The following is a 20,870-nucleotide window of genomic DNA, read 5'->3' as shown; positions in this document are numbered from 1 at the left end:
GTATGTATGTGCTACAATCAAAAATCACAGCATTTGTCCCAACGACAGCAGTCAAGGACATCCTAGTGCAAGGAGACAGCGAAGGAAAAAGGGGTAGGTGGATAGCAAAGATACAAGAATATGAGTTAGACATCAAGCCTACTAAGCTCATAAAAGGACAGGGGTTGGCCAAGGTTTTATCATAATCTAATTGCCAAGCTTTAGGGATAAACTTGATAACAGAGGAAGGCAGACTAGAGGTTCATCAGAATGGGATTAAAACATCCGAGCAGAAGATCTATGCTAAATATGAGGGATCACCCTGGTATAAGAATATCATCCATTATCTCTTATTCTTGAGGTGCCCGCTGGGGCTAGATAAATCCAAATACCGAACTCTGAGATTGCAAGCGCAAAAGTATATATATCATATCCAATGGTCAACTCTACTGGAAGGACCCAGTGGGAGTTTTGCTGTTATGTTTGGTAGAGGGCGAAACCCATAAAGTGATTGAGGAATTTCATGGAGGAGTTTGTGGAGGTCATTACAGCTGGAAGACCACAGCACACAAAATCCTCAAGGCAGGATTCTACTGGCCTACACTGTTTGGAAATGTTCATTCCCAAGTCAAGTCGTGCCAAAAGTGCCAAATGTTTGCTGAAAGGCAAAAACTTTCTCCTCTCCCCCTAATTCCAGTGCATGTGGAAGAACCTTTCAGACAGTGGGGACTAGACTTCATAGGAGAAATAAACCCACCGTCTAGTGGCCAACACAAGTGGATATTAACGGCCATGGATTATTTCACCAAGTGGGTAGAGGCCATCCCAGCCAGAAACGCTACAGACTCAGTGGTAATTAAGTTTATGGAGGAGAACATGTTATCTCGCTTTGGTTGTCCTATCAAAGTTATCAATGACAATGCTCAAGTCTTAAAATCTGCCAAATTCACCAGCTTCTGCCAAAAATTCAAGAATCAATATTATCATCAGGCATTCCACTACCTACTATCCTCAAGGTAATGGCTTGGCTGAGTCCTCAAACAAAATGGTGGTGAGAGTGCTGAAGAAGACCATCACCGAGAATCAGAGGAACTAGGACTCCCAACTGAAGTTTTCCCTGTGGGCTAATCAAGTAACCCCTAAACGATCCACTAGAAAATCGCCATTCGAGCTAGTGTATGGTAAGGCTACAATATTCTCAATCCAATTAGCTATGTTGCAGGAAACGTAGGGCAAGGGGGCGTTTCCGTACGGAAACGAGTACGAAACACTGAAACGCGTGTGGTACGGCCCTGAAACGCGTTTTAGGCCATACTGCCACGTTTCACGAAACTGAAACGTGGCCAGTACGGCCTGAAACGCATTTCAGGGCCGTACGACTCACGTTTCAGCTTTTTACTTGTGTTTTTTTTAATTTAATTTGTTTTCTAATTTATTTTTAGGTTATCCTAGTGACTTCTAGTTGCTTCTAGATGCCTATCTACAGTTATAAAAGTGAACTTTTGCCCTAATGTTGATATGCAGTTCATGGTAATGTTAAATTCTTAAAGTAAAAGTGATATTCTCCTTTAATTTTCATTTTCAACCTTTTACTCAAATTTTTAACATTACCATGAAATGACTCAAGATGTTTGAGAGTGGTTTTGCCCTCATTGGATTTCATATGGAGAAAGCAGAATTTTAGATCTCACTCAAAATCCAGCAGACTTATCTGTTTTTCAGAATTTCAGGACTGGGGGGATTGCAATGTTTCCATTGGATTTTATCATGTACTAGGGTATGGAACTTGTATTTAATCAAGAGAACCAAGCCCTCTATGCAGGGGAGACTCCCAATAATGAAGAGCATGTAGGGTACTAGGGTATGAAACTTGTATTTAATCAAGAGCACTAAGGTCATTCAACTATGTAAGAGGAGACTCCCAATCAAGCACGAGACAAGAAATTAGATATTTCTCATGGCTGATTTTGGATATTTCTATTTTCATTATGTGATCATTCATGAGTAAATGTGATGTAAATTTAGAGACTTATAATTTATGCATTGACAATTGACAATTTTATCATAATGTAATAAATTAGAATGTATCATATATGCTTTATGATTGCACATATTTCTTAAATTCCTAATATATATAGATATATATATATATATTCGCGTTTCCCCGTTTCCAAAATTTGGGGAGGTTGCATTTCGTATCGATTCCCGTTTCGGAAACTCGTACCCATTTCCCCATTTTGTGCAACCTAGCCAATTAGCAATGCCAGTGGCGAAGTTATTACAAGAAGCTGAGGAAGAGCCAAGTGCCTTGACACGAAGGATAAATCAGAAACGTCATGAAAACAGAGAACAGGTGGGGCCAAATTGTCAAATTACCAACAGAAGATGAAATCCTTATTTGACAGGAAGGCTAAGGATCGACCTCTTCAACCAGGAGATTTAGTTCTCCGATGGGATGTCCGACGAGAAGAAAAAGGCAAACACAGAAAATTCGATCCATTATGGTTTGGCCCTTTCAATATTGCAGAAGAGAGAGGAAATAACACGTACCTACTTGAAAATATGGATGGTGAATCGTTGGAACTGTCGGTAAATGGTCAGTTCCTCAAACTCTATTTCCAAAACTAGAGGTACTTGTCTTGCACTCATTGTAAATACTGGTGTGTGTATTGTAATAATTAGATGAAATTTCCAGTTTCTGTTGAAAATTCCACTTTCACAAAACTATTGTTTGTTTAGAAAAGACTCCATGCCCAAAGGAGAAGTTCACAGTTTGCAGGTTCTCAACACCTTGCTAGCAAGGCATTGTCCCCAGGTAGAGCCAATGTTGTCACCTTTTGAAAATAGAGTTCTAGTTGTACAAAGAGTACCAAAGAACAGAGAAGTTTGCAGCCATATTCCAAGCCACAGAGGCTCTCAAAGCTAAATCGGACCCTCTCCAATGAATAGTGCTCGAAATAAGCTTTCCAACGGTAGGTGGAAGTCCAAAAATGGACTCCTGGATCAAAAGTTAGAGCAGATTGAAGATACCCTTTGAAATCTTGAAAACAAAGAAAAAATGGCTAAGGGTCAAGCTCATTGCAAATCGCAATCAAGGCTTTTCTGAGGTAGCGGCAGGGGAAACAGTGAAATCTGTGATCGGCCGATCGCAAATATCGCACATCGCAAATCGGCGGGCGGAGGTCCCACATGTTGGACTTCCCACAATATCGGAGGTCTTGCAATATCAGCGACCAGCGATTCTGGGCAGGACTAGGGTTAAAAGATTGCGAAGTGGAAAAGTCCTGATATAGTGTAAAGTCGTCAGGAGGGGCCGAAAACTAGTTAACAAAGGATTGCAGCGAAAAACCAAGTGCCAAGCACTAAAGGGGCCAATCCTGCAGATTGGTGATCGCACAAAGCAAGGTCCCTCTCGACCTACAATTCCGATAGGCAAGACCCCTCCCGGATGCGATATTTTATGCATCCTATTTTCTTGAAGTCTCGCGTCCAGACAATCGGCAGGCTCTATGTAATATGGTAGGAAAGCCCTCTCTTATACTCCAATTACGATATCCCAAGTGGGCCCAATCACACAGATCAGTGATCGCAAGTGTCAAGAGGAGTTTGAAGGCCCAGCGCCCGAGGACTAAGCACCTGGTCATAGCCCCCGATCACATGAAGCAAAAGGGGCTAAAATGGATCGGAAGGCCCCATCCATGTAAAGATTGTTAAATTGAAAACCTTGATGTAATAACTTGGCGACCAGGTAGTGCAGAACTTTAAAGGTGTGGTGGGTCGGCAGTTGTGGCATTTAAGAAAGGAGATGGAGCATTCAAACTCGGCATGGACTGACCCAGAAAGACCCCTTGTGACACGAAACCAGGGTCAATGCTGACAGAAGTAAACAAAGACTTGGAAGCTCGGGAGGACTTGATTATTCAGCATGGTGCCCCATACAGGGGGAAGACAAAGTACTGCCCAGGCGACCTATCCTTATGTACTATGGCATTAAAATGATAGATGATCGCTCCCAGTTTTGAAGAACTAACGATCCGAGCCATAAAGGCAGAAGCGATGGGAACTGGCCAAGTGACACAAGAAACCAAACCGTGGGCCAGCAACAACCTGAAGCAAAGGCAATCACAGGGATGGGCATGGAGATATTTTGTTGGCATGTTCATCTGCTCGATTGACCTGTTTTTTGTAATCATGTAATGTGTCAATCATTTAATGAGGTAATCATTTAATCAGGCAATTAATCTTTTGCAATGTGTTTGGGCCACAAAGCCATCCCTGGACGAGACAGCTAGTCGATCTGACAATTGAGACTCGACTGAAGATATTTTGTTGTAATCAATGTTCAGCAATCCCCTCTCCAGATAAATAGGGGGAAGCAACACTTTACAAAGGTTCAAAAATCTTAAAGAAAAGGCTACATGTTATTTTTAGACTATATCACTGTATGATATGCATCTTTCAGAACATAAAGAAAATGGTGGTGATTCCACCTTCGAGTACTACAGTATGTTCTCCCTTTGTTAAAATCCATTATGTTCATGTTTCTTCTCTGCATTCATGTAATCATAGTTATTAGAAATATTTCAAACTTCCTCACAGATTCATTTATATCGACTTGTTAATGCATATGCCTGTATGGATTATTGAAATTATATCTTTAAAATTGCGCTCCATGAATCATAGCACCCAATGTCTCTTTTGTCCATTATATCCACCTTTAACTCAGATAAGTTTAGAAATTCTTGATGCTTCGAGCTCTGTGTTAAGTATAGAATTCTTGATGCTTCAAGCTCTATGTGATGAGTTACTCCTCCTTATCCTCTCTCATTGCTCTATCAAAGCTTATTAAACTGTAGGTCCTTGAACTACTCAGCCTCCACTATTTCATGCATATATTTCTGTGAGTTGTATATGTGAAGAAGTACCAGAAATACATGGCTTACGCCTTTAGATGAATGAACCAACCCATGTTGTTTATTATGTGTGTATGTGTGTGTGTGATGTCTCCTATTTCCTAAGAATCATACAAGACACAGACTCTAGATGTGCCCAGGCATTGGTCTTGTAAGTAATCTGAGGCCATCTCAAGGAGCGACAACACTTGGCATAAAGGCCTAAATGGTATCTATATCCAATTGGGTTGATACCATGGTTGTAGCCTAATCGTACCTATAGTGGCAAGTTTCCTTGATGACAACTAAGTCCTTGTTGGGAGGATACCTTGGCAGTTAGGGTATCCCTAGCATTACGTATGTTGTTGTACTCTTCTTGGAACATTTCAAATTGAGGTCAACCTTGTACCAGTTGAACAATTATGAATATCTCCCTAGTTAAGAGGGAGTGTTGAGAAATGTAACTAGTATCGGTCTTCATAATTGTATTTGGGTCATGATGTAATATATTTGTCAAAAGGAAAGAAAAAAAAAATTATTGTAAAAGAAAAATTATTTATAAGCATGGGTTTCATGCTTTATTTATTTTTTTCTAGGTCAAAGCACCCATTGTGTGCTTCTAGGGTTTATGTCGTGAGTCATTGTCCATGTCATCTTGTCCTAGACCCTTCTTGGGCTCATTGTGTAAAAGAAATAAAATTATTTTATGTAATTTGGTCATGCAATACTCCTCCACCAAGTCGGCCTGCCCTTCTCTTCATGTCGGCCTAATAGAGGAGCTTCAAACCACTATAAATAGTTGAGCATTCGACCTATTGAGAGATCATTCATTCATGGAATTCAATCTGAAACACACAAGTGAAGAAGAATGCGAAGAACCAAAAGGAAGAAGGAGAATCATCAACGAAGAAGAGGAGACACTTATCAAAGGAAGCCGAAATATCTATCATTTTCTGTCACACATGCAAGAGATCTGAAGTATTGTACGGCCGAAGGTACAGGATGGAGACAATGGACCAAAAATTGCAGAAGTAGAAGAGAGGGCCGAGACCCTAGTTGACATGATTTTAGATGTTTTCCTTGACTTCATTCTGGAAGTTTGACTTATCTTCATGGGAAGCTGACTTGGTGGATTGGAGAAGGTCATTTGTCTTGGTCTTAGGTCTTGGTTGTCTCATTTGATTTGGTTCATGAAAGAAGAGAAGAATTTTTTGGGTTTTCCCCTAGAAGAGGGGTTTTTGCCCTGGCTGAGAGCCTACATCTTGTGTCCTTGATCTTCATGTTTATGGTTTTGATAGTTGCTTGATGATTAGAAGTTAAAGAAGACATAAAGAAGTTAATAAGAATTTAAGGAAATCACAAGTAATTATCAAAGATAAGAAAATCTTTCTGCCTTTTGATTTTCTAACAGGAAGATGAACCCAAAGATCATAAACCATGTATTTATATCTGTATCATTTTAATGAAAAGCATTTCACACTTATCCCAATTTGTGCATTCCAACACGGAAACATGAATACAAGTCTTTAAACAGCAGTCTAAAAAGGGAACTCTTCTGTATCAATATTGCAATCTTAACGTTGCAATGAACAGTTTTAAACAAAAACAATATCTCTCATCTAATATCGTTGGTTAACTTCAGAACTTCAATGCCTCCTAGTAATTCTGAATACTGGAGAAAGAAAACACATTTATCAAGCAGGTAGACTTGAAGCAAAGTACAGACAACGGATAAAGAAATGAAGTTGAAATCAAAGTGAAGAAAAAGATTCCAGTAAGGGAATATAAATGAGAAGTAGAATAAATGAAAAATATAAAGACGAGTGGTTAGAATAAGAACCAAAAATAACTGCACATTCAGTGACTAGTAGATAAAAAGAGTGATAAAACAGTATCAAAGAGAAACCCTCTGAACTGAAATAATAGCTCTAGCCTCTGATTATGTAGGTTGGAACCCAAAAGTCATAATAGGAGCTATAACTGTTGTTACCGCTAAAGGAATCCACAGTGTCTAAACACAAATCTTGTAAGTGCTTTCCATGAATAAAGACAGTTAAGGTCAGGCTTGATAAGCTGAGCTCATGTTGCATTGCCTTCTAATTTTAAATGGTTGTCTGCTGCACATTTCTCAGTACTAGTTAAATAACAAGGTTGCACGAAACGGGGAAACGGGTACGAGTTTCCGAAACGGGAAGCGATGCGAAACGCAACCTCCCCAAATTTTGGAAACGGGGAAACGCGAATATATATATATATATATATATATATTAGGAATTTAAGAAATATGTGCAATCATAAAGCATATATGATACATTCTAATTTATTACATTACGATAAAATTGTCAATTGTCAATGCATAGACTATAAGTATCTAAATTTACATCACATTTACTCATGAATAATCACATAATGAAAATAGAAATATCCTGTAAAGTTTTGTAGATGTTCTATGCTAAGAGCAATTTCACTTTTCTCACAGCAATCATACAAGTAGATAAGCAAAATGCAGATAGAACATATAAGCAGATCTTACAGAAGACAAATCAGAAACAAGAAAAATGTATGTGTTCGTTTCGGCGGTCAACAGGATGCTTCAACCAGCAAAGTCTCCTTTGGTCAGCCAGCCCAGCATGTGTCACAACAACCCTCCAACCAGTAGATGAGTCAACCCAAGTCAGTTCTACAAAAGTCAACGCTGTCCTGAAAAGTCAACGCAGGGGCAGCGAGCTGAAAGTCAACGCAGCAGCAAAACGGTCAACCCTTTGACCTCGATTTTTGTGCCAGGTAGTACGGCCTTCAAAAATCGAACCTCCCACAAGTTTTCAGCTTGTTTGGACCAAGCGTTGACCAAAGTCAATGCTGGTCAAACTTCTGCGAAACCCTAGCAGCAGAAACCCTAGCAGCAAAAAAAATCCTCTTCGTCCTTCCCACGTGTGGCTGAAATTCGTCCTCCAGGTAGCTCGTACTTTTTAGGATGAGAGAGGAAGATGTGAGTTATGTTCAAATTCTCTCCAACTTTTCCTGTATATATATCCATCAATGAGGGTGTGTGACACATCTGTTGGGCATGTGAGCCTACATTACAAAACTGGCTGACCTTGCACATATAATTTATTAAGAATAATAAATTCAAAATATAAGTTCTGCTCATCGGATTAAGACTATTTTTATATGGATTTTACACCTCTCAGAAAGAGGAATCCAACAAAAATATTAGCCTCTTAATCTGAGCATCAGAACATGGAGTTTGGACCTAGTTGTCCAAATTTAACACTCCCTCTCAACTAGGGAGAACTCCATCTATTAGTGCAATTAACATCGTGAGTCATCCCGCCGAAACTTGCTTTGCTGGCTTCTTTATTTCAGAACAGAAGTGGGTCAGTCACAAAGACATCATTCCCCGACTAACATAATCAGTCCAGAGGTCCCAGACCTCACAAATCTTGATCCCAGATCAAGTGGTTGGACCATGCCATCCTAGATAGAGAGTACGGCAATCTCTGATGCGTCCATCAGTCTTTGCTAATAGTCTCTGGCTTTTCCACACCTCATTGGCCAAATGAGAGGTACTTCCCATGAGCCCTGAACTCAATGGGTAGGATGCATACGGGGCACAGATTAAATGAGTGGCGAACCAGCTCAATAATCACAAGGGTGGGGCAGAAGCATTATGAGTGCTTATAGCTCCGAGAAGCTATCCCCAAAGCCCCCCAGAGCTCCCAGAGCTCATCGTCCAACAGGACCCACATCATAGGGTCTTTCCACGACACCAAGACTCTCACGGAAGGTTAGGAACTTGACCTTCCCCAGGGGCTTAGTGAGAATATCCGCGACCTGCTCATCAGTTCCTATATGATCGAGCCTTACGGCGCCTCGCTGTACCATATCCCGGATAAAGTGGTACCTGATATCAATATGCTTGGATCGGTCGTGGAACACAGGATTCTCAGTCATACGAATCCCACTCTGATTATCACAGAGTATTACAGTGGTATCTAGCACATGTTGGAACAGCTCACTAAAGAGCTTCCTCAACCAAACTGCTTCACAACAGGCCATACTAGCAGCAATGTATTCGGCCTCCGCAGTGCTCAAAGCCACCGACTTCTGCTTCCTGCTCATCCATGAGATCGAAGCAGAACCAAGATTGAAACAGCATCCAGATGTGCTCTTACGATCCACCACACTGCCAGCCCAATCGGCATCAGTATATCCCCGGAGTATCACACTCCCGGCAGTGTATCTCAGCCCATGGTTTATCGTGCCCCGAAGATATCTCAAAAGATTCTTGGCACCAACCCAGTGAAAATGATGAGGCTCAACCATCTGTTGACTCAAAGTATTCACTGCAAAACATATGTCCGGACGGGTGTTCACTAAGAACATCAAAGCTCCTATGAGTTGACGATACTCAGTAGGATTGGCCAAGATAGGCCCTGCAGCGCTGCCACTCAACTTCTTAAAGTTGAGTTCCATTGGTGTCGACACGGACTTACAGTCCACCATCCCAAATCTTTCCAGAAGCTTCACAATATACTTTCCTTGAGAAAGGAAAATCTCTCCAGGTCTCTGCCAGACCTCCAGGCCTAGGAAATAGTGCATCAGTCCTAGGTCTTTCATCTCGAACTCAGCAGCAAGCTCCCTCTTACATTGATGAATGAGAGGGTCATTACCTGTCAGGAAGAGGTCGTCCACATACAGCACTAGAATGAGAGGCTTTCCTTCCACAACCTTAAAGTAAAGGTTTGGATCAGCATTGCTTCGAGTGAAGCCCAGCTTCATTAAGTAACTATCCATCCTCTCATACCAAGCTCTGGGTGCTTGCTTTAACCCATAGAGGGCTTTCTTCAACCTGCAGACATAAGTGTCTCGATCTTGAACTTCAAATCCCAGAGGTTGTTCTACATACACCTCTTTCTTTATTGCACCATGCAGAAAAGCGGTCTTGACATCCATCTGATGAAGACTCCATCCTTGCGTAGCAGCAAGGGCTATGATGGATCGGATGGTGGTATATCGAGCCACAGGTGCAAATATATCGTCATAGTCAATTCCTTCTTTTTGAGAGAAGCCACGGGCAACAAATCTTGCCTTAAACTTTTCAGCACTCCCATCAGATCCATGTTTAATCTTGTAGAGCCATTTAGCGGTGACAACAGATTTGTCCTTCGGTCTCGGGACCACATCCTAGACATCATTCTTCATAATAGCCTCATATTCTTCATGCATAGCATCCTTCCAGACTTGATGCTTGATGGCTTCCTCAAAAGATCCAGGTTCAGATTGTATAATAGTACTCATGGCAGCTAGATACCCTTGGTATCTACACGGCTTCTTGCTTTCTTGGAATGTTCCCCTTGGGGCAGCATGACCCTCAGCATCTTCGAGGGTGTCCCTGAGCCATGATGGCCTCTTTCCTAGAGAAGGGGAAGGATCAATAGGGTCCATTGGCCCTTCAACATCAGGCATAGTCTCATCCTGGGGTTCTTCCAGATTTCCAGGTCTTTCTTCATGGTTTTCTTCAGATCTAGGAAGATCTACTACTTTCTTCAGGGAAGCATCTTCGTCAAAAGTGACATCATGGCTTATCTCTACTTCCCTTTGACCAGGTACATAGACTCTATATGCCTTAGAAGTCTCACTGTAGCCCACAAACATTCCTTTCTTCCCAGTAGCATCCAGCTTACTTCTCTTTTCTTTCGGCACATGAAAATAGACAGGACATCCAAAAATTCTAAAATGTGAGACATCAGGTTTCTTACCAGAGAAAACCTCTTCGGGAGTTTTGGAGTCCAAAGCAGAATGAGGGCATCGGTTTTGAATGTACACAGCAGTATTTGCAGCTTCTCCCCACAGAAACTTTGGAAGACCTTGGTCACATAGCATGGCACGGGCAGCTTCCACAATAGTCCTATTCTTGCGTTCAGCAACACCATTCTGCTCAGGAGTATATGCAGTGGTAGTCTCCCTCTTAATGCCAGCTTCTTTGCAAAAGTCTTTGAACTCATTTGACTCATATTCAGTGCCATTGTCAGTCCTCAAAATCTTGATCTTCTTTCCGGTCATATTTTCCACCAAGGCTTTGAAGGTACGGAACCACATGAAAGCCTCATCCTTCTTCTTCAAGAAGTATATCCAGGTTTTGCGAGAGAAGTCATCAGTAAATGTCATATAGTAAGAACATCCCCCCAGGGATGTTACAGGTAACATACCGGAAAGATCAGAATGGACCAGTTGCAATATCTCAGATGTCTTTGTGACACTTGAGGGGAAAGGTCCCCTTGTATGTTTTCCTTCAGCACAGCCCTTACATACACCTTTATGATTATTTCCAAAATCAGGCATCCCTGTCACCACCTTCCTTGCTTCGGGAAGAGCCTTGTAATGAAGGTGTCCAAATCTTCGGTGCCATAGTTCGGTTTGACGGATAGTATCACAAGTCATAGCTCCCAACGGACTCCCTCCAACCTGGTAGAGTGTACCAACCCTAAAACCAATTGAGATAGCTTCCTTGAAGCTCTTCTTCCACATGAGTACCTTTCCATCAGAGAAAGTTACATTGAATCCTTTGTCTTCCATGGCAGATACAGACACAAGGTTCTTCTTCAATTTGGGTACATAGAGTACATCTTGTAGATGGAGGACTTGTCCTTGAGACAAGTGGAGGGTCACAGTCCCGGTCCCTTTCACAGGATAAGTGGCATTATCCCCAAGGATAATTTCTAGATCAGTATCCCTTTCAATCATGTCAGAAAGTGCTTCCTTGAATCCGGTGATGTGTCTTGAGGCACCACTATCGATTAGCCAGACATCCATAGTGTCGGGCGGAGATGCAGCTGAGAGAGCAAATATTAGAATATACTCATTTCTTTTATCAACAACATTAGACTCCTCATACCTGGTATTTCTGGTCCTTTTAGAAGGTGGATTGTTTCCTTCAAAGTGAGTCTTCCTCTTTCCTTTGGATTTGTCATTTCTTCGATTCCCATTCCTTTGGTTGTTGTTGTTGTCGTCACTATCGGGAGAATTCTTCTGGAAGGGGCATTCTCTAGCATAGTGTCCAGTCCTATGGCAGGTGAAACATTTACCCTTCTTCTTTTGAGTCTTAGTCCTTCCTTTGTCCTTGGAACCACCAGAGTTCTTCTTTCGGGAATGAGCAACATAGGCAGCATTTCTTTCATTATCAAATTCCTTCATCCTTGTTTCTTCTTGCATACATCTAGACAGAAGCTCATCAAAGTTAGGGATGGTATTATTGTTGAGAATGGTAGTTGTGAATACTTGCCATTCATATGGAAGTCCTCCAAGTGCGGTGAGAACCATCTCACGATCAGTTATTGTCTCCCCAATAGCTAGCAGATTGTTCCTGGTTTCGGTCAACTTCATAAAGAAAGTTTGAATAGACTCGTCTCGGCCCTTCTTCATATTCTTCAACTTGTTCTTGAGGAATAGCACTTGGTTCACATTGTTTACTCGGAACATAAGTATCAGTTTGTCATACATCTCCTTGGATGTGCCTAGTTCAGATATGTAGGCAACCAGACTCTTATTTATGGATTCCCTGATCAGCAGCTTTGCTCTGATTTCTCCCTTCTTATACTTGTGTTTAACAGCAGCAGAGGCATTTGATGGAGGTTCTTGAATCTTCCCTGTCACATGATCTAGGAGATCATGATCTTCTAATTTGAGATCTAATAACATCTTCCAGGCATGGAAGTCATCACTTCCAGTCAGCTTGTCATTCTCCCTGAATTCAAGCTTAGAGGAATCCATTTCCTTCGATGATGATTGCTATAGATAGAGTTTGTCTTCACCTCAGCTCTGATACCATGTAAAGTTTTGTAGATGTTCTATGCAAAGAGCAATTTCACTTTTCTCACAGCAATCATACAAGTAGATAAGCAAAATGCAGATAGAACATATAAGCAGATCTTACAGAAGACAAATCAAAAACAAGAAAAATGTATGTGTTCGTTTCGGCGGTCAACAGGATGCTTCAACCAGCAAAGTCTCCTTTGGTCAGCCAGCCCAGCATGTGTCACAACAACCCTCCAACCAGTAGATGAGTCAACCCAAGTCAGTTCTACAAAAGTCAACGCTGTCCTGAAAAGTCAACGCAGGGGCAGCAAGCTGAAAGTCAACGCAGCAGCAAAACGGTCAACCCTTTGACCTCGATTTTTGTGCCAGGTAGTACGGCCTTCAAAAATCGAACCTCCCACAAGTTTTCAGCTTGTTTGGACCAAGCGTTGACCAAAGTCAACGCTGGTCAAACTTCTGCAAAACCCTAGCAGCAGAAACCCTAGCAGCAAAAGAAATCCTCTTCGTCCTTCCCACGTGAGGCTGAAATTCGTCCTCCAGGTAGCTCGTACTTTTTAGGATGAGAGAGGAAGATGTGAGTTATGTTCAAATTCTCTCCAACTTTTCCTGTATATATATCCATCAATGAGGGTGTGTGACACATCTGTTGGGCATGTGAGCCTACATTACAAAACAGGCTGACCTTGCACATATAATTTATTAAGAATAATAAATTCAAAATATAAGTTCTGCTCATCGGATTAAGACTATTTTTATATGGATTTTACACCTCTCAAAAAGAGGAATCCAACAAAAATATTAGCCTCTTAATCTGAGCATCAGAACATGGAGTTTGGACCTAGTTGTCCAAATTTAACATATCCAAAATCAGCCACGAGAAATTTCTAATTTTTTGTCTCGTGGTTGATTGGGAGTCTAGTCGAATGACTTTAGTGCTCTTGATTAAATACAAGTTTCATACCCTAGTACCCTACATTCTCTTGATTATTGGGAGTCTCCCCTGCATAGAGGGCTTTGTTCTCTCGATTAAATACAAGTTCCATACCCTAGTACATGATAAAATCCAATGGAAACATTGAAATCCCCCCAATCCTGAAATCCTGAAAAACAGATAAGTTTGCTGGATTTTGAGTAAGATCTAAAATTCTACTTTCTCCATATGAAATCCAATGATGACGAAACCACTCTCAAACATCCTGAGTCATTTCATGGTAATGTTAAAAATTTAAGTAAAAGTGATATTCTTCTTTATTAATATCACTTTTACTTTAAGAATTTAACATTACCATGCACTGCATATCAACACTAGGGCAAACAAATGTAAGAGATCTACATTAGAAAAAAAAAATTAAAAAACAAATGTTTTTTTTGGGGAAACGTGGCCCGTACGGCCGGAAACGTGTTTCCAGGCCGTACGGTATGGGGAAACGCGTTTCGTTTCGTTTCCCCTGGCGAAACGCCCCCTAGGGCCACGTTTCGTGCAACTTAGTTAAATAATAAAGACCAGATAAAGATTCACAAGCATTGCCTGCACTGGCATTATTTCTCTACCTTGCTGTGCTTTAGGCTGAGCAGGAGCGATTCCAGGCAAAGTACAGGCAACGGATAAAGAAATGAAGTTGAAGTCAAAGAGAAGAAAAAGATTCCAGCAAGGGAATATAAATGAGAAGTAGAGCAAATGAAAAATATAAAGAAGAGTGGTTAGAATAAGAACCAAAAAGAACTGCACATTCAGTGACTAGTAGATAAAAAGAGTGATAAAACAGTATCAAAGAGAAACCCTCTGAACTGAAATAATGGCTCTAGCATCTGATTATGTAGGTTGGAACCCAAAAATCGTAATAGGAGCTATAACTGCTGTTACCGCTAAAGGAATCCACAGTGTCTACAGTTCACAAATCTTCTAAGTGCTTTCCATTAATAAAGACAGTCAAGGTCAGGCTTGATAAGATGAGCTCATGTTGCATTGCCTTCTAATTTTAAACGGTTGTCTTCTGCACATTTCTCAGTACTAGTTAAATAATAAAGACCAGATAAAGATTCACAAGCATTGCCTGCACTGGCATTATTTCTCTACCTTGCTGTACTTTAGGCTGAGCAGGAGCGATTCCAGGATGCTAAATTGTGTTTTCAAGTGCTCATAGGAATTTGGTAAAGGAACAGAAAACTTTGGTGTCTTAAACAGCTTTGGAATTCTAGCATTTCATTTTTTATGTCTCAAAGTTTCTGACCAAAAACTCCTGGTCCATCATCAGGATTTGGTGGTTGCATTTGATATCTGGCAGTTGAATTAAGAAGACTCAATCATGTGTGTGGATGTGTGTGCACACATTCAGTCTGCATGTTTCTGTTTCACCAGTATCGAGTTTGCTGTACATGGTCCTCCAAATTAATATATTATGTTTCCTTCATTTCTAATCCGTGAGAATTTCCAACAATCTTTGGTTTGCCTCTAGCAAATAATCATGCTTAAAACCATAATTATTAGATAGTTCAAATATGTATGCCACCTAAGTCATTAGTATAGTATTAAGTTGGTTATATATAAACCCAGATTAAAATGCATGCCAATTAAGGTGACTAATTAGCATAACTTTAGTTGTTTATATATAAAGAAAGTGTGAACTAAAAGACTAATTAGAAAGGATATACCTTGAAAGACACGTGTGATAATGAACGCAACAGATTGGCAAACAATAGGAGACTCAACCAATGTATAACCAACCTCCAAGCGTCACTGATTTTAAGTCCATCTCTATTCATGGTGGGGGCATCTTCTATTTAAAAAAGGCAAGGAAAAAAGGATTCAACATAAAACGATACCATAATGTTGCTGGACATTGTGTGATAATGAAAGCAACAGATTGGCAAACAATAGAAGACTCAACCAATGTATAACCAACCTCCAAGCGTCACTGATTTTAAGTCCATCTCTATTCATGGTGGGGGCATCTTCTATTAAAAAAAGGCAAGGAAAAAAGAATTCAACATAAAACGATACCATAATGTTCCTGGACATTGTGACAAAACCCAGGAATAGCTTTTATGAAATCCAAAGGCCATCGGAGAACAAGCCCCAACATGTAAAAAAATCATATGACAAAATACAGTTTTCAAGCTCATTAAAGCAAGAGCCACGTTCAAGTGTTGAAATAGCCAATTATGCCAAATTTAATGTTCAAATTTTACACAGATCAATGCCTTGAACCTATGGGTGTCTCCTGACTCCTGAGGATCTGAAAACTCAATCGAGATAAACACTAATTTATTCAGAACACAGCAGGGTTGCAGGAGACATGCATGAACATGCTGTGGAGACTGGACTACAACATAAGCCCGCCATGCATTGTTCACTTCTGCTCTTTTGACAAATTAAATGTACTTACAAATACCAAAATTGTTCCCACTCCTTGATAAAATATATTCAAATTATGACATCATGCCTTCAGGTAAAGGAATTACTGAAGGTCAAGGTTAAAGTGGTAGAAGTAAGAACCAAAAATGGTGAGTATTCATTAGACGGTCTTGACTCTTGAGGTTTATATGTCAGGACCTGTGCATTCGTCTTGACAATACAGGTGGATGTAACCAGGACAGCTACAATATAGATCTGGTGGTTTACTGATCTGTCTCAGTTTCAATTTTGAAGATTGTTGTCTGCCGGCACTTTCTTTATGGGTTCTGAGAGCTCCAACCAAAGTTACTTGGGAGCGGTAGCAGGAGGGGACATTTTCAAAAGCTTCCAGTTCAAGAGCGAATTGGGAGCGAATTTTTATATAATATATAATTTTATATATTTTGATACATACATGTCAACAAAAAAATGTAGAATGATGAATTAGATATAAAAAACATAAAAACATAGATTGAACCATATAACATCAATCATTTAGAAGTTATAATCTTCATCAACCACGTCCACAAGTTAGTAACATACAACACATCGAGTCTTATGATTCATAAATCTTAATGTTTCAAGCTTTCAAAATTCAATATATAACATTTATCATCCTTGATCACTAAAGTTGTAATTTGTACTTGTAACCATTATCATTACCAAGTAACCAAACGATAACAAAGAATATCTAACATGAAACGAAATGTTTCAACTTTCACAAAGCGTCATATTCATAATTCATTACCAATGAGTTATAAATGCCAACTTCAAACTTCAAACTTAAATTGTCATATATTGTTTACAAAATATCATAATAAATATGAAAGAGTCAATAATTATAAAAAGTACTAGAAACTAGAAAAGACAAATAAATCTATTATCTATTGTTTGACCCTCTTGCCACGAGAAATTTCTAATTTCTTGTCTCATGCTTTATTGGGAGTCCCCTCTTGCATAGACGAATGGCCTTGCTGCTCTTGATTAAATACAAGTTCCATACCCTAGTACCCTAGGTGCTCTTGATTATTGGGAGCCTCCCCCACATAGAGGGCTTGGTGCTCTTGATTAAATACAAGTTCCATACCCTAGTACATGACAAAATCCAATGGTAACATTGCAATCCCCCATTCCTGAAATCATGAAAAAATGATAAGTCTGTTGGATTTTGAGTGCGATCTAAAATTCTATTTTCTCCATATGAAATCCAGTGATGTCGAAACCACTCTCAAACATCCGGAGTCATTTCATGGTAATGTTAAAAATTTAAGTAAAAGTGACATTCTCCACCAACATTATTCTTAACATTACCATGAACTGCATATCAAAACTAGGGCCATAGGCTTGAACAGTAGCCTGCCCCACTCAAAAATTATTGCTTCCAATCTTCAATAGCTCCCTCTATCACTCCTGAATTGGCAAGGAGCAAAAAAAAATTTAGGGACTGCGCTCCCGAAATTCGCTCCCACAGGGAGCAAATTTTAGGAGCACGCTCCCAGGGTCACTCCTGCCCGGAGCGCGCTCTAGGAGTGGATTCAAAAGGGGGGAGCCGCTCCACCGCAACCTTGGCTCCAACCCATGTAAGAGTGGGGCTGTCATAAGAAATGCTATTTTCCTTGCTTCTATAATTCCAGACTGATTGGTATTCACAATTGTCTTTCATTCGTAGAAACAAATGACCATGATTTAGGTTTCGCAGTAAACCTGGATGACCCTAAATTACTGCCAAGGAAACCCTAGTTGTTCGCACACAGAAACATCCAAAAAGCTCAAAGCGACCTGGAATGAAATAAAATCAATGTGCATTACATTCATGTTTGTTACAGGGTTCATTCAGCTACTGAACCAGATTTTAGGAAATAATAATTTACTCAGTGTATGGGAGCGCCAATGGCTTGAAAAAACATTCGATGTTCACCTGTTGAGAACAAGCTTTGTTTCTCCATGAATTAAAAAGGGGAAAAACTATGCCAATGTGAAGACATGCTTGTTTCATGTTGTTTTCGAAGCAGCAGCAATAGCACTCTACATCTTTTTGTTACCAGGTTCAGTCAGCAACTGAACCAGATTTTAGAAAAAAATAATTTACTCGGGCTAGGGCAGCGGCAGTGCCAATGGCTTGAGGCAATATTCAATGCCCATCTGTTTAAAATGGACTTTATTTCTTCAAAAATAGCAGAGAGAAAAATTATTGCAACGCAAAGACAAGTTTTTTTCATGTTGTTTTCAAGGCAGCGGTAATAGCGCTCTACATCCTCTCTTCCTTCTTTGGTGAAAACTTTGTGATCAACTTTGTCAACACAATTTTATTAGTTGCTGCTCTCAATGTCTGGGTTTATAAGAATGTTAGCGGAAGGATTCCTGGCTCTTCTGGTGGACATTTTATGTAGCAGCCACAGTTTAGTTGGCATTTGGAATTGTGGCCATAATCAAACTTCATAATTGATTTTCTTTTAGTGGCTAGAATTTAGAAACATCATTGGCTTTGCCAAATGCAAGAAAGTTGAAATAGATTCGATATTTTGCACCTGAGATATTTTATTCACATGTTTAGCAGACAAATACAGTGGAAATAGTATTCTAACATAGCGACTTAGCCATTCATCCATTGGCTTGCAGTCAGTTTATTCAGAAAAACTATGGTATTTTCTATGTTGAATGTCCTCTGGGCCACATAGCCACATTTTGGCAGCATGTTTCCAAATCTTGATGTTTGGGTGACCAAAGTCCCAAACAGATATTTACGGTTTTGTGTCTTGTCACTCAATTTGCGCTCCAGACTTATTTTTGCAATATACATTTTATATTTCTGTAAATTGTGATCAATTCAAGCTTCCTGGACAGCTTTTATTATCTGGCTTTTTTCATTTTAAGTAGATCTGCAAATTACTATGAATGGGGTTTTTATTGTTCATTTCAAAATAATAATAATAATAACAATATACCCAGACAAAAAGGGCAACTTATCTGCTTATAATACCCAGATGGCCGGTCAATGGGATCTATATGAATTAAGTAAAGCCTTTCGGTAGAAATCAGATAAGAGAAATTTTTTGCCGACGCTTTTCGAACCAACAAGTAGTTCATCATCAAGACCAGATGAAGACCAGATGAAGAGGCATATCATGGCAAAGGCTTAAATAGAAAGCAATGGTCTGCCTCTTCATCTGGTACACTGGTTGGTTCGAAACACATAGGCCAAAAAATTCTCTAGCGAAAGATGGTTGGTTCGAAACGCATAGGCCAAAAAATTCTCTACCAAAAGACTTTACTTAATCCATTATGGACCATTACGGATGACAGAAACCTGAATACAGAAAAGATTCTGGGCAAAAAGAAAATGAAGCACATACCCGTATTAAATAGAATAGCACTCAGAATTTATAGCGAAAGAGATGAGAAGTTCTACGGATTTAGAGAGCAATTCTTTTGCATAGACACGGAAGGAAAGCGTGTCCCTGTACTTGTACAAGACTAGCGTCTTAACCCATTACTCCAGCAGCCAATCTGGTGGCTCACAGGTATGTGGTCTATGTAAATTAAGCGAGCATTGTATTCAAACAATTTTCCCTACTGTTTGATTGAATGGGATTTTCCACGAGTGTTAGATCGATTTTTTTGCAGAAGTTGCTGTAGTTTAGGTTTTCAATTTGAAGGTATCGGTTTAAACCAAATTTATCGTAAATGAATACCATACTGTTAAAAAATTGCAACGCTTCAAAGTGGTTTAGAGTTTTCGTGGTTTTACTAAATTAAACATCTAGTGTTCGAAGATCGCAAGGATTCACAGGCTGGAAATGAAATTTTTCAAATACAAAAAAACACTTACTGAGCAAATACTGCCAGCAAATCGCCCTCCGTGAGGTCATATGGGAGACCGCCAACGAAGACATACGCGGACTCTTTGTACTTTGCGTGCCATGAAGCGTCCTCTGATATCCCGGCGGCCGCTTCCCTCGCGGTTATCTTCTGTAGATTCTTTACTTGTGTTAAAGGATTCATGACTTTCCAAGCATCAAAATCCTTGCAGCAAAAATGCTCTGGACTGTAAATTCGTTTCCTTTTGCAGCTGCCTCGTATTTAGAAGATCAGCATTAAAAAGTTCGTTTCCTTTCGCAGCTGCCTAAGATTTAGAATCTGAGCACCAAAAAATTTAGCTGAGTGTCAACAAAGACGAACCTGTGGAAGGATTGAGTTAGAGGAAAGAACTCTGAAACGATCTCAGTTGAGAATAAGACATGAACCATTAACCATTTGTATAATTTAATTGTTTTACGTTTTGATTGTGCATACTTTTCGGATGATTTTGGATATATCTTTTTCTTAATATTGTTTAAAATGTTGTATTATTGAAATTGTAAATTTAACCTAGGTACTTTTCACAATTATATTAATATTAATAAAAAAAATTATTCAATTGAGTTTAGTTTAAGTGGTTGGAAATAATTTTTGTGATATTCTTCACCTAAGTTCAAGTTTTATAATGAAATGAAATGATATTTTAACATCCAAGAGGAGTTTAGTTTAAGTGGTTGGAAATAATTTTTGTGATATTCTTCACCTAAGTTCAAGTTTTATAATGAAATGAAATGATATTTTAACATCCAAGAGACTAAAAATAGTCTATGGGACCATCGTTCCCTGTGTTTCACCTTTTGCAATTCAATCATTTTCTTATTCAAATTGATGATGAATTGGCCCAACCTTCCAACAATCTCCTCGATGAAAAGAAAATGTCAAGAAACCGATGCTAACATATTCCCATAACTTTCTCTGATGTCTTTGAA

At 39.7% G+C, this 20,870-nt stretch overlaps 1 protein-coding gene across 1 annotated transcript in view; it reads right to left on the bottom strand.

Moving 5' to 3' along the window:
- LOC149210288 (uncharacterized) overlaps nucleotides 1–20,336 on the bottom strand; it is a 141,727-nt gene extending 121,391 nt beyond the window's left edge. The window contains exon 1 of the mRNA XM_089396675.1: nucleotides 19,913–20,336. Within this exon, the coding sequence (XP_089252801.1) occupies nucleotides 19,913–20,085 (173 nt within the window). The 5' untranslated portion in view covers nucleotides 20,086–20,336. The remainder of the gene's footprint in view (nucleotides 1–19,912) is intronic.
- Nucleotides 20,337–20,870: the final 534 nt, after the last annotated feature.

Source organism: Pinus tabuliformis, chromosome 1_2, assembly GCF_031772625.1.
Source record: "Pinus tabuliformis cultivar Carrire ecotype Pingquan chromosome 1_2, CPIR1, whole genome shotgun sequence".
NCBI lineage: Eukaryota > Viridiplantae > Streptophyta > Pinopsida > Pinales > Pinaceae > Pinus > Pinus tabuliformis.
This window is presented reverse-complemented; position numbering and strand designations above follow the sequence as displayed.